The sequence below is a fragment of the Gorilla gorilla genome, chromosome 18 (assembly GCF_029281585.2).
Source record: "Gorilla gorilla gorilla isolate KB3781 chromosome 18, NHGRI_mGorGor1-v2.1_pri, whole genome shotgun sequence".
Classification (NCBI taxonomy): Eukaryota; Metazoa; Chordata; class Mammalia; order Primates; family Hominidae; genus Gorilla; species Gorilla gorilla.
In genome coordinates, this window is record NC_073242.2 from 95,636,207 (window position 1) to 95,648,750 (window position 12,544).

At 52.6% G+C, this 12,544-nt stretch overlaps 1 protein-coding gene across 6 annotated transcripts in view; it reads right to left on the reverse strand.

Annotated features, from left to right (window-relative positions):
• Nucleotides 1-175: 175 nt before the first annotated feature.
• Nucleotides 176-12,544, reverse strand: part of TK2 (thymidine kinase 2) — a 53,618-nt gene continuing 41,249 nt past the window's right edge. For all 6 annotated transcript variants that reach the window (XM_055366079.2, XM_004057755.5, XM_019012436.4 and 3 more), the window contains 4 exons: nt 8,882-8,970; nt 8,229-8,308; nt 4,465-4,545; nt 176-2,804 (listed from right to left, as the gene is read on the reverse strand). In XM_055366079.2, the coding sequence (XP_055222054.1) occupies nt 2,706-2,804; nt 4,465-4,545; nt 8,229-8,308; nt 8,882-8,970 (349 nt within the window). In that variant the 3' untranslated portion in view covers nt 176-2,705. The remainder of the gene's footprint in view (nt 2,805-4,464; nt 4,546-8,228; nt 8,309-8,881; nt 8,971-12,544) is intronic.

Genomic DNA, 12,544 nt, shown 5'->3' on the forward strand with positions numbered 1-12,544 from the left:
GAGGAAGGAAGCCAGGAGCCAAGAGGTGGACCCAAAAGAGAAAGGTGGGAAGAGCCTGGGACCCCGATGGCCACTAAGCCACCGCAAAGCCCTGGACCACCCCGCTACACACTTCTTTTATGTAAAAGATAAATATATTTCTACCTAGTTTCCAAAAAAAACCAGGTACATAAGGTATTTTTAAATGGTTATAATCATATATTTTACATGTACTGTCAAAAAGCTTAAATAAAAGCTGAAATAAATGCTAATTCAAAGAAAATGTATATGATGTGCAACAAAAAAGTCAGCGAGAGGTAGAGCAGCTGAGCAGCTCTGCGGTGTACTGACTTCATGTCCCCATGGAACTCCAGTCTCACAGCAAGGATGAGGTGAGCCCAACATATCTGGAATGTCACTGCCCTGGGTGGCCCCTCTGGCTCTACTGGGATGCCAGCCCCTGCCATGCCCCTCCCAGCCATGACCCCCCAGTGCTCTAAGGACGAGGCCCTGTTGTGCCCATGTGCCATCTGCCCTTCTCCTGCCCTGGTCCACAGTGTCTATGACTGCTCTGTGACCCCTGCCCCCACCAGCTCTGCCTGCCGCAGGGGGACAGCAGCCCTTGTGCAAGCTGGCTTCAGCCGTTTCAGGTGTGGTCTCTAGGCTGGGAGATTTTGCCACCTGCCCTGGCCACTGCTGATATGTCCAGCCTCCTCTCCAAGGTGGAAGGCAGGGAGGACAGCAGGCTCTTTTAGACCCATACACTCCACGTTAGGAAACACAGAGTTTGAAAAATAAAAATACATTAATCTACTGGCAAAAGCAGCTGGCAGAAGCTAAAATCACTGGCCTAGGAAGCACTTCAAAATCAACAACAGGGCTTAGGTGAAGGAGTTATTGGGTATCACAGAGCAAGAAAAAAATCATGGGTACATGTTCTCAGGACCTCTTGAGATTGTGCCTTAGGCAAAAAAAAAAAAAAGAGAGAGAGAGAGAAATCACATTTCCCCCAAAATGGATGTGCAAAATGAGCCGAGAGGAAATATTGGACTGTTCATTTACAAATTCTCAAAGACAGACCCCACATGTCAAGATTCCCAGTAGCAAAGGTTCTGCCTTCCCCAGTTTTCCAGCTAATTAGCAGCACGTGGGCTACAGGTGCTGCTAGACACAGCTCCCGCCTGGCTGCTGCCTCTCATCCTGCCAATGGCAGAAGAACTGGTCCAAACAGGAAGAACCAGGAGTTGGAGGCCTTGACTTCCTAACATTCTGGGACTGGCCCAGCAGGAGCACTTGGCACCTCTGCAGAGTTGGAGCATCGCATGCACAGGTGCCCACACTCACAGGGGCCTGGGAGTGGCCTTGCTACCTCTATTTACAGCCAACAGCTGCTCTGAGAGGCTGTGGCCTGTTTCTCCAGAGTTGAGCCTTAATCCTTTCCAGGGTTTGCATCTAGTCTTCTTGAAGCTCTCTCTGCCCACCTCCAAAGCTTCAGGACCAGCAACGCTTCCAGAGCCTTTATTTGCAAATCCCAACTTTCCAGACTATCCCCAAAGGGAACGTTCTTTCTTTCTCTTGTTTTCTGCTTGATCCAAGGGACAGCCTCGCCTTCAATGCAGTTCCAGCTGAGTGAAGCTAAGGTATTTTCTGAGCCAACAAAGATGATTTCAGGCTCTATGGCTCGAGGCATTTCCCTGGATGAAATAACATTTCAAAAAGACTTAAGGCCACTTGTGTCTCTCTTGGGCCACAGACTTTCAGTAATTCCAAGAGCAAAGCTCCTTATACAAGGATACAGAGAGTACGGGAGCCTTGGAAGCCAGGGCTGGCTGCCCCTTGCCCCAGCTTGGCTCTGGGCAAACCAGCCAGGCACCAAAAGCGACTTCCCTGACATGGAGTTGGCAGCAGTTCAAGCAGGACCTTCATCACCAAGGAGACTGAGCACCCTTCAGGAGCCAGCGTGTGAATCTCAGTGTCCACATGAAGATGTGGTAGATGGGGCTGCAGCGGCCTCAGGCAGGGAAACCACTGAACACCAGGCTCCAGCCAAATGCAGCATAATTTTGTGGAAGTCTAGAAATGCTGACTGTCCTTGGGAACTGCTCAATATTGGGAAAATGTTATCAGCTCCGCACACTGCCAGCTCTCCCCAAAGAGACAAGAGAGCCTCCAACCGGAAGAGGCAGGGCGGTGGGGAACGTCTCTCAGGAGGAGGCAGCCCAGGGCAAGGGAAAGTTGCTGAGTCGGCTGAAAGTCTGAATGGTGCCAGCTCCACTGCACACAGGCTGTGTGACCTCTGGGGAGCCCCTCAACCTTTCTGAGCTTCAAATTCCTCACCTGGGATATAAGACTCCTACCTCGGCCTCCTAATGAAGGCTGAGACGATTGGTACACAGCTCCAGCGTGGTGTCAGGCACACAACAGGTGCTCTCCCTAAGGGCTTCATGAGAGCGACTCAGCAGCACAAAGCCATGGGAGAGGCACCGGGGGGAATGTGAGGCTGCGAACAGCAAAGGGCTTGGCAAACCCATTGGTCCCGTTTGTCATTTACCCACGAGGGCCAGAGACACATGACAAAGACACTAGCAAAGGAGATGAGACCATTAGGAAAATCAAGCTGGCAAGACACAAAGCCCTCCTGGGAGCAAGTTTTTCCAGATTGCTCCCAATAGCTAACTTGGCAGCAGCAGGCATTTTTCAGACATGAGCCATAGACCTTTTGCCTCCTATGGGCAATGCTTCCGATTCTCTGGAGTTAATATTCGATCCCGATTTTGTTCAAAGAGTTCTAACATCCTCTCCATGTGGTGGTCAGCCTCAATCACCTGGAAATTAGACACATGGGTCACAAGGCTGCATGACCTCAGCAGCATCCTCCTTTCACAGCTGGAGACAGACAGATGGAAGCAGGCAGCAGGGTGCAGGGAAGGGCACAGAAGGTTGCAGGCAGATAAAAAGGAAGGCTAGAGCCAAATCGCTTTCAGCTCTAGGGCAATCTACATTTCCAATGAGGTTTTCACTTAAGAATGTACTACAAGAGCTAGGTATGGTGGCTCATGTCTACTATCCAAGCACTTTGGGAGGCTGAGAACTGAAGATTACACGAGCCCAGGAGTTTGAGACCAGCCTGGGCAACACAGTGAGACCCTGTAAGCTCATGAATGATTTGTTTTTTTCCCTCATCACTTTCTACCCTCCTTTTTTTTCATAATGAGGGAGAAAAATAAGCTGTACTTATTTAAAAATCTACTACAGTAGGCCAGGTGCAGTGGCTCACGCCTGTGATCCCAGAATTTTGGGAGGCCGAGGCAGGCAGATCACTTGAGGCCAGGAGTTTGAGACCAGCTTGGCCAACGTGGCAAAATCCCATCTCTATGAAAAATATAAAAAATTATCCAGGCATGGTGGCATGCGCCTGTAGTCCCAGCTATTCAGGAGGCTGAGGCAAGAGAATCATTTGAACCCATGAGGCAGAGGTTGCAGCGAGCCAAGACTGCATCACTGTATTCCAGTCTGGGCAACAGAGTGAGGCTCTGTCTCAAAAACAAACAAACAAAAAATAACTACAGTAATATCTCACTTTCCGGCAACCTCACTGCCTGCAAGAGCCATAAGCAGAAGTGTTTGAGCCCAAACAGATATTCCTATGGCCACGCACAAAAGCTCATGCACGGCCCTGCCTCACATCCCATCCAACAATGTTCCTATAGCCATGCACCAAAGCTTGCGCACAACCCTGCCTCACAGCCAATCCCATGTTGTATATGTAACCATCTTAGGTTCCCTCCAATCAAGACTCGGAGGGACCCCAGACTCCGCATTTCTTGGGAGCATCTGGGCCACTGCATATTTGTCTGAGTAAAGAAATCTGGAAACAGCAAACTGGAAAACAAGGAGATGGGGAAGTGAGGAAATGCTGACGGGGACAGACACATCAATATCAGTCAGAAATGACACATGGCAGCAAGAGAAAGGAGGATTACTGTAAAAAGTAAACACAGGAACGCAGAGACATTAGTAGGCAGGACAGACAGTTCCACACACCTCAGCATTCCTAAGGGCATCACTGTGTGACAGCCCAGACCAGACACTGACATTCCTTCTGATGACCTGAGTCACCAAACAAAGGTGAAATGAGGCTCTGTGTCATCCACGGAAGAAGGAAGGTCACATCAGAGGAACTACCATCCCAAATGGTGAAAACTGACACCCGGGTCTAGAGTCTTCGCTGAAGATGCTGGATCAGTGACAACTGCCAGGTGTGATGGCACTGGCACAGACTGCCTTCCCTCGGGTCTGACCCACTCTGAGACTCAGCCCAGAAACAGGCACTGGGAGAGAGAGGACCAGCCTTCCCACCTTCCTTCTTCTAAGTTGTCAAACTCTAAAGGACTGTGCCCTCCCCTGTCTGCAAGGTGGCTGACATTCCCTGAGTCACTCCTCTTTCTAGAACAGTCTCGTACCCTGTAAGGGAGTCTTACTTACCAGAACAGGCGCTGCCACAGGGAAAAGGCTGCCTTTGATGAGCCACTCCTCATGCAGATGGTGAATTGCTTCCAGGTATTCCTGCCAGGGAAACACAAGCAGTCTGTCGGGAGTGGGCAGAGCAGACCCCACCCAACAAGGGTCTCAAGCAGAGGGGGACAAAGTAGTCAATGACCATGGGCAGTGACTCAGACAAAGGAACCCTGCAAGAGCAAACCTGGCTCAGGTGGACAGCGGCAGACGCAGCCACACACTCGGTGGCCAGGCTGAGCAAAACAGCAGAAGTGTCACCAGCCACCCTGCTCTGCTCCACTGGGGGTTTGTGGGCACAAACACTGGCCCTTCCCCTGGCGCCTGAATCAAAGCCAAGGCAAAAGGCAGGACCCCCTCCCCCTCCCCCTCTCCCTCTCCCCTTTGCACGGTCTCCCTCTGATGCCGAGCCAAGACTGGACTGTACTGCTGCCAACTCGACTCACTGCAACCTCCCTGCCTGATTCTCCTGCCTCAGCCTGCCGAGTGCCTGGGATTGCAGCACGCGCCGCCACGCCTGACTGGTTTTCGTATTTTTTGGTGGAGACGGGGTTTCGCCGTGCTGGCCGGGCTGGTCTCCAGCTCCTGACCGCGAGTGATCTGCCAGCCTTGGCCTCCTGAGGTGCCGGGATTGCAGACGGAGTCTCGCTCACTCAGTGCTCAATGTTGCCCAGGCTGGAGTGCAGTGGCGTGATCTCGGCTCGCTACAACCTCCACCTCCCAGCCGCCTGCCTTGGCCTCCCAAAGTGCCGAGATTGCAGCCTCTGCCCGGCCGCCACCCCGTCTAGGAAGTGAGGAGCGTCTCTGCCTGGCCACCCATCGTCTGGGATGTGAGGACCCCTCTGCCCGGCCGCCCAGTCTGGGAAGTGAGGAGCGCCTCTTCCCGGCCGTCATCCCGTCTAGGAAGTGAGGAGCGTCTCTGCCCGGCCGCCCATTGTCTGGGATGTGGGGAGCGCCTCTTCCCCGCCGCCCCGTCTGAGATGTGAAGAGCGCCTCTGCCCGGCCGCGACCCCGTCTGGGAACTAAGAAGTGTCTCTGCCCTGCCGCCACCCCGTCTGGGAGGTGAGGAGCGTCTCCAACCGGCCGCCCCATCTGGGAAGTGAGGAGCCCCTCCGCCCAGCAGCCGCCCCATATGGGAGGTGGGGGGCAGCCCCCGCCCGGCCAGCCGCCCCGTCTGGGAGGTGGGGGGGCGCCTCTGCCCAGCTGCCCCATCTGGGAAGTGAGGAGCCCCTCTGCCCGGCCGCCACCCTGTCTGGGAGGTGTACCCAATAGCTCATTGAGAACGGGCCATGATGACGATGGCGGTTTTGTCTAATAGAAAAGGGGGAAATGTGGGGAAAAGAAAGATCAGATTGTTACTGTGTCTGTGTAGAAAGAAGTAGACATAGGAGACTCCATTTTGTTCTGTACTAAGAAAAATTCTTCTGCCTTGGGATGCTGTTAGTCTATAACCTTACCCCCAACCCCGTGCTCTCTGAAACATGTGCTGTGTCCACTAAGGGTTAAATGGATTAAGGGCAATGCAAGATGTGCTTTGTTAAACAGATGCTTGAAGGCAGCATACTCGTTAAGAGTCATCACCATTCCCTAATCTCCAGTACCCAGGGACACAAACACTGCGGAAGGCGGCAGGGCCCTCTGCCTAGGAAAACCAGAGACCTTTGTTCACATGTTTATCTGCTGACCTTCCCTCCACTATTGTCCTATGACCCTGCCAAATCCCCCTCTCTGAGAAACACCCAAGAATGATCAATAAATACTAAAAAAAAAAAAAAAAAAAAAAGGCAGGACCCACACCTGGCTTCTCCCATTTACTGCCACTTTTGCAGCAGCCGGGCCTCAGTTCCTTCAGGCAGGGGCCCAGCCCTGGGCAGCCTCTAAACCCTCCCCTCTGTCTTGCCACCAAGAGGACTGTGCCCCTCACCCATTGCCCTTCTACCCCCTCAACAACTCGTAACCTATAGACCCTCCAGACTATAAAGACCACAACTGCAGAAAGCCTGATGCGGCGGAGCCCAAGGGAAAAGGGGCACAGGCCCTCCTGAGCCATGGGGCCTGCATGCCAGGCAGAGCAGATACTCGTGCTCTCCCAGGCACAGAGTGGGATGGCTCCTCACACAGATTCCACTCGCCATCCCAGAGGCTCGCATGTCAACTCTGCAGCTGCCTTTTCATCTCCTGCCCAGCTCTCCCTTGGCAAGAGGAGCCAGATGTGTCCCATGGACCTGATCAAACCCTTAAGACAATGGCTTGGATCATGGCTTGGAGGGCCCCCAGGCTTGGGGAGCATCTGGGTCACTGCACAGAGCTGCTGCGCCCATCACAGCATGGTCCAGCCTGGCCCCATTCCACCACATTCCATCTTCCTAGCATTCTTGTCTCCAAGATTTCAAAGGAGCTGCCCAGAGTGAGGCCTGGGCCCTCGTGGCAGGAATGCATCGTGCTGGCACCAGGGAAAAACAAGGCTGAGCAGGACTTCAGGAGTTGGATAGGCTTCCCAGGGCCCCCAGTCCAGCCTATCCTGAGCTCAGAGCCCCTGACACCCCACTGAATGCTTGCCCAGCCTCTGTCTCCCTCCAGTGGCAGCTTCTCACATGGGACATTCAGTTCAATACTAACTGAGCAACTACTAGGCACCAGGCCCCAAGGCACATGCAGAGGACACGGAGGGAATAAGACCCAATCTCAAAAAGCTCACATTAGTGAGGGATGGGGAACAAAGGTATAAACAAATAGTGTCAGTATGCTGTCCTAAGGCCCATGATCACAGAAAGCCAGGGGGTGGGTTTGGGGGGGGTTACAATGGAAGGAAGGTCAGGGGTGGCTTCCTGGAGGAGATGACCTCTGAGTAACACTTTAAAGACAAAGGAAACGACTGTGCAAAGGCACATTTGCATAACTCCACTGTGTATGTGGTTGTTTGTGTGTGGCCACAACTAGTTCCTTATAGCCAGAGCACAGAAAGTAGGGAATGGAGGATGATAACGCCAGAGAGGCAGTTGGGGCCGGGTCATAAGCCGTATTACAAAGTGGGGACTGCATTCTAGCCAGCAGCAAGGCACTGAAAGGTTCTGGGCTGGGAAATTGCACGAGTGGTGATGAGTATTGGAAATATCAGCTGGGTGGCAGCCTGGAGGCCAGATTTTGAAGGGAGATGCAAGGAGGGAAGGGCCAGGGCGAGATGCACAGCCCGGGCCTATACTGGCAGAGTCCCCATGAGAGTCAGTGTGGCCTGAGCAGAACTCAGAAGGGCATGGCATCTCTCCAGTGGGCAAACACCACTAAGCATGAGCACCGCCTCCGTGCCGGGCACTGTGCTAAGCACTAGGGATGCAGCTGTGAACAAGAGGGCTGGGTCCTGCCCTCCTGGAACTCGCATTCTAGGGAGGACCCAGAGAGCACAAGGCCAGGCAATCTTCAGGAGGCAGAACAGACAAGCCCTGGTGCTGCCAAGATGGGGAGGGGCAGCTGGGGAGAGGAGGGGAACGCCTCCAAGCAGGCGGGTTGCCAAACTGTGAGTCAGCGACCACAGGAAGCCAAGCAGATCTGGACATCCACGTGGGTCTCTGGCCAAACACGAAGTCAGAGTTCACCCTCTGATACACTTGGTTCCTGTTCTCTCTCTGCAGACAAGGGCACAACGATCTCATGGGGGTGGGGCCGGGAGAGGAAGCCGGGCTTGGACAGAGGTGGTTTCCCAGTTTGTCTTTAACCAAGTCAAAGAGGCCTCTTACCAGCGGAATGACCTTCTCCTCTTCCCTGCATCTCTTCTTTAACCTCTGGTAACAAGTCTCAGGATTGGTCCGAAGGTAAACTGAGGTTAAAAGAATACGTGGCTCTCAGGACTCTGCTCATGGCTTGGAAGCAAAGCAGGCACACAGGCAAAGGCGGGAGGAAGGTCTGCACAGCTCGAGCAGGAAGCAGGGAGGGCCAGCTCTCGGCTTGACCACTGACCCTCCGCCTCGACTTTCATTCTCTTTCCGTGTCAGCGGCCCCACGGGGTCGTTGTGAGGCTGAATGGGATTCTGTGCATAGACAGAGCTCAAAACAGGCCTCACACCCAGCAGGTCTCAGTGAATGTTCAGGTTCTGTCCTTCCTGTTCCTTTGCAAACTAGAAAAACCCATCAGATCACAGTGGATTTGGGTCTGAAAGTAGCTGAGCCAGGGAGGGAAGTTTAAAGAACAAAGGCCAGGGTTCTTCTCCATGAGAGACCAGAAGTCCCGAATTCTGTCTGCCCTCAGGGAGAAAGCTGAATTCCCATGGGGAAGGAATTGCCGAGGGCAAGTGCCTCACCCACTGCCCCCAAGGGTTGGGGCCCAGCCAAGCACATCCTCAAGGGACCCAGGAGAGAGACAAGAGAGGGAGGTGGGAGGGGTGCATCTCACCTATCAAATCAACAGACACGTCCATGTTCCTCAAGATCCAGTCAAACCATTCCGACAGAACTACATAGTCCACTTCTGGCATCTTCCCACTGCAATGAGAGTTGTAAGGGCTTATTCACCTAAGAGAAAACTTCTGGGCTATGCAATTCCCCCAAAAGGATCTGGAGACGGCTCTCTGAAAGGAGTCACCAAGGGTACCAGGGCACAGTGTGATCCGTGCAATACTGGACATGCAGTGACAAGGACCCTAAGCATTCCCGACCTCCTGCTGCCTGGGAGCGGCTTATGGCACAATGCTGCAAGGGCCATGGCACGGAGTGATGGGAGAATTCACTTGGGATTGGAACTCTAAGCAGAGAAACGGACTTTAATGCTTGTACCCTGAGAACAGAGACAGTGCTCAGGTTGGGCAATGAATCAGCAAACCAGTTTCACTTCTAGAAATTTATTTTGTGGACCAGGGTGGTGGCTTATGCCTGTAATCCCAGCACTTTGGGAGGGTGAGGTGGGAGGATCGCTTGAGGCCAGAAGTTCAAGATCTGCCTGGGCAACATGGAAAGACCCCATCTCTACAAAAACTACAAAAAAGTTAGCTAGGGGTGGTGGCGCATGCCTATGGTCCCAGCTACTCGGGAAACTGAGGCAGGAGGATCACTTGAGCCCAGGGGTTTAAGGCTGTAGTGGGTCATGATCATGCCACTGCACTCCAGCCTGGGCAAGAGTGAGACCCCTGACTCAAACAAAACAAAAAATTTATTTTGTGAAAATAATCATGATGCTCACCGCGGCACTGTTTAAACCAATAAAAAACTAAATCTTGGTAAATCTATATAACAGAAAATTCACGCAGTAACTGAAGGATGATATTGTAAAATAATATTTAATGGCATGGAAAAATTTCAAATCTAATGTTCAGTGAAAGCAACAGGATCTAAAACTGTGTATACCCCAACCACATTTCCAAAAGTATTCACCAATGCATCTTGGAAAGGTGGGAAAGAAAAATATCAAAATGTAAAAAGTGCTTTTCTCAAGCTGCAGGACTACATGAGACTTTTCCTTTTTTCTTTATACCTTTTTGTATTTTCCAAATTTTAACAACACATTACTTCTCAAATCAGCAGTGGGAGTTGGGGAGCATTACTACATATTTTAGTTTTTATTTTTTTTATTTTTTTTTATTTTTTATTTTTTGAGACGTAGTGTCGCTCTGTCGCCCAGGCTGGAGTGCAGTAGTGTGATCTTGGCTCACTGCAAGCTCCACCCCCCAGGTTCATGCCATTCTCCTGCCTCAGCCTCCCGAGTAGCTGGGACTACAGGCACCCGCCACCACGCCGGGCTAATATTTTGTATTTTTAGTAGAGACAGGGTTTCACCGTGTTAGCCAGGATGGTCTATTTTTTATTTTTTTAAGACAGAGTTTCACTCTGTCGCCCAGGCTGGAGTGCAGTGGCGTGATCTCAGCTCACAGCAACCTCCGCCTCCTAGGTTCAAGCGATTCTCCTGCCTCAGCCTCCTGAGTAGCTGGGACTACAGGTGTGCACCACCATGCCTGGCTAATTTTTGTATTTTTAGTAGACACGGGGTTTCACTATGTTGGCCAGGCTGGTCTCGAAATCCTGACCTCAAATGATCCACCCGCCTCGGCCTCCCAAAGTGCTGGGATTACAGGCATGAGCCACTGCGCCCGGCCTACTACACATTTTAAATGTTAACTTTAAAAGAAAGAAGAAAAGGCAAGAAAGTGGGAAGGAAGAATGAGCCAGGGTGAAGGAGAAATCTGGCATCTATTCCTGGTATTCCTGTGGGTTTCCTGTGCCCTGGGAGGAAATGAACAGGAAAGAGAGAGCAGGAATGGACACAGCTGGAGGGCACAAGCCCATCAGCAAGCAGACAACCCTCACAGGCCTAGCAGAGGAATTCTCCCTTTAACATCCTCCATTCCACTAGTGGCTCCACGTGGGTCCCGCTCAGAGCTGGGTTCGGCAAGACTGGCCATGGGGGAGTGGCCGTACCTGAGCCATGTGCAATGGGAGGCTCCCAGTGGGGAGGGGGCAGGGAGGGGCTGACTCCAGTCCCACGAGGGGATGAGCATGGAAGGAAGTAAGAGGCTGGAAAAGTGAGGCAGGCACTCTGGGAGGCCAAGGGCACAAGTAGCCCTGTCTTGGGGCCCTAACAGCAAGGCATGGCACCAACTGGAGAGGGACATTCTCCCCTAGTCTCTGAGACCACCCCCATGTCCTCAGAAGAGAAGAGTATTTGACAGAGGAGCGGGAGAGTGGACGGAGAACAGCAGCGGGGCCTGAGCAGACTGCAGCACAGAGGCCAGGGCAGACCAACCTGTGGGACTGCCAGGACTCCCAGAAAACCTGGAGAAGCTGTGTGGGAGGCTGGAGGAGTGGGAAGGAAATCCTACAGCATTGCAGAGGGGACTCCCAGCCAACAAAACTCAGGCACTACAAGTTCAGGTGACAACTTTGTGCCCACAGGCTGCCTCCCTGCCTCCTCCCCACTTACCTCCTTAAAAGTAGCCCATTCTTTATTCAGGGTCCATCCACAGACCCAAGGGCTTCAGGGAAACCTCACCCCACCCCAAGCTTCCAAGCTTTAGGGTAGGCACAATCGGTCTAAGGGAAGTCGTCTCCCCTAGTTCCAGCAATGCGTTCAGGAAGCCAAGCTAAGTCAATCAGTGCAGGGCCTCCCCCAGCCAGGGGCCCGCTTTGGATTAGGCAGGCGTGAGGGAGGTTTGCAGGGACTTACAGAAAAGATACTTCCGCACGCTTAGGGAAGAGCCACTAGCAAGACACCTGCCCTTACTCCAACCAGCAAGTGAGAAGCCCAATGCTGCCACGACTACATTGTCACCCGGAGAGAATTGCATGAGGACACGAACAGGATGCACAGTAGCAAAATGTAGAGAAACCAGGCCAGAGGCACCAAATTAAGCCATCTGTTGGGAGTTGATGACAACTCATTGTTCAGGCTGCCCTGAGTTGGGTTTCAGTTAGTTCAGCTCCGAATATTTGATGTTCAAGAAACCAAACCACTATCTCTTATTTTCCTTTTCTGGAAAAAGAAGACTGAGAACAAAATTGACTCTAAGAAAATGAGGATGTGCAATGAGGAAGCTGCTGATTAGCTTCTCGCCTACTCCAGCAAACTCACGGCTTGAGAGCACAGAAGAGGTGGCACCGAAGGGGTGGGGCAGTTAGCAGAAACTGGGGAGAAGCTGCGCTGCCCACGGGACAGTCTCCCAAGTGTCCAAGGCCGGACTAGCCACCGGAGTACCTCATGCGTCTGCACAGCTCGAGGGAGACTCTGTCCAATCCCAGAGCTGGGAGGGTGCCCACAGATATGATCATGGAACTGAACCACAGCTCAGAACAAATGAAGCAGTGTTAACTAAAACCAAACCGACCACCACTGCAAAACAGTCACAGTACACGGGGGTCTGCACATGGAGACATGGGGAGGGGGTCACACCTGTGGGGGACTCTGGGACTGACAGACTCCGGTGGCTCTGCCCCTGCCACAGCTCCCCCTGGGAATTGGCTCCAGGTAGTCACAGGGGCCTCCCACTCCCACCCCCACCACAGCCAAACAAAAGGCTTCCCCCACAGGGTTGGTGCAGACTGAGGGGCAGCCTCTCCCTTCCCAGTGCTC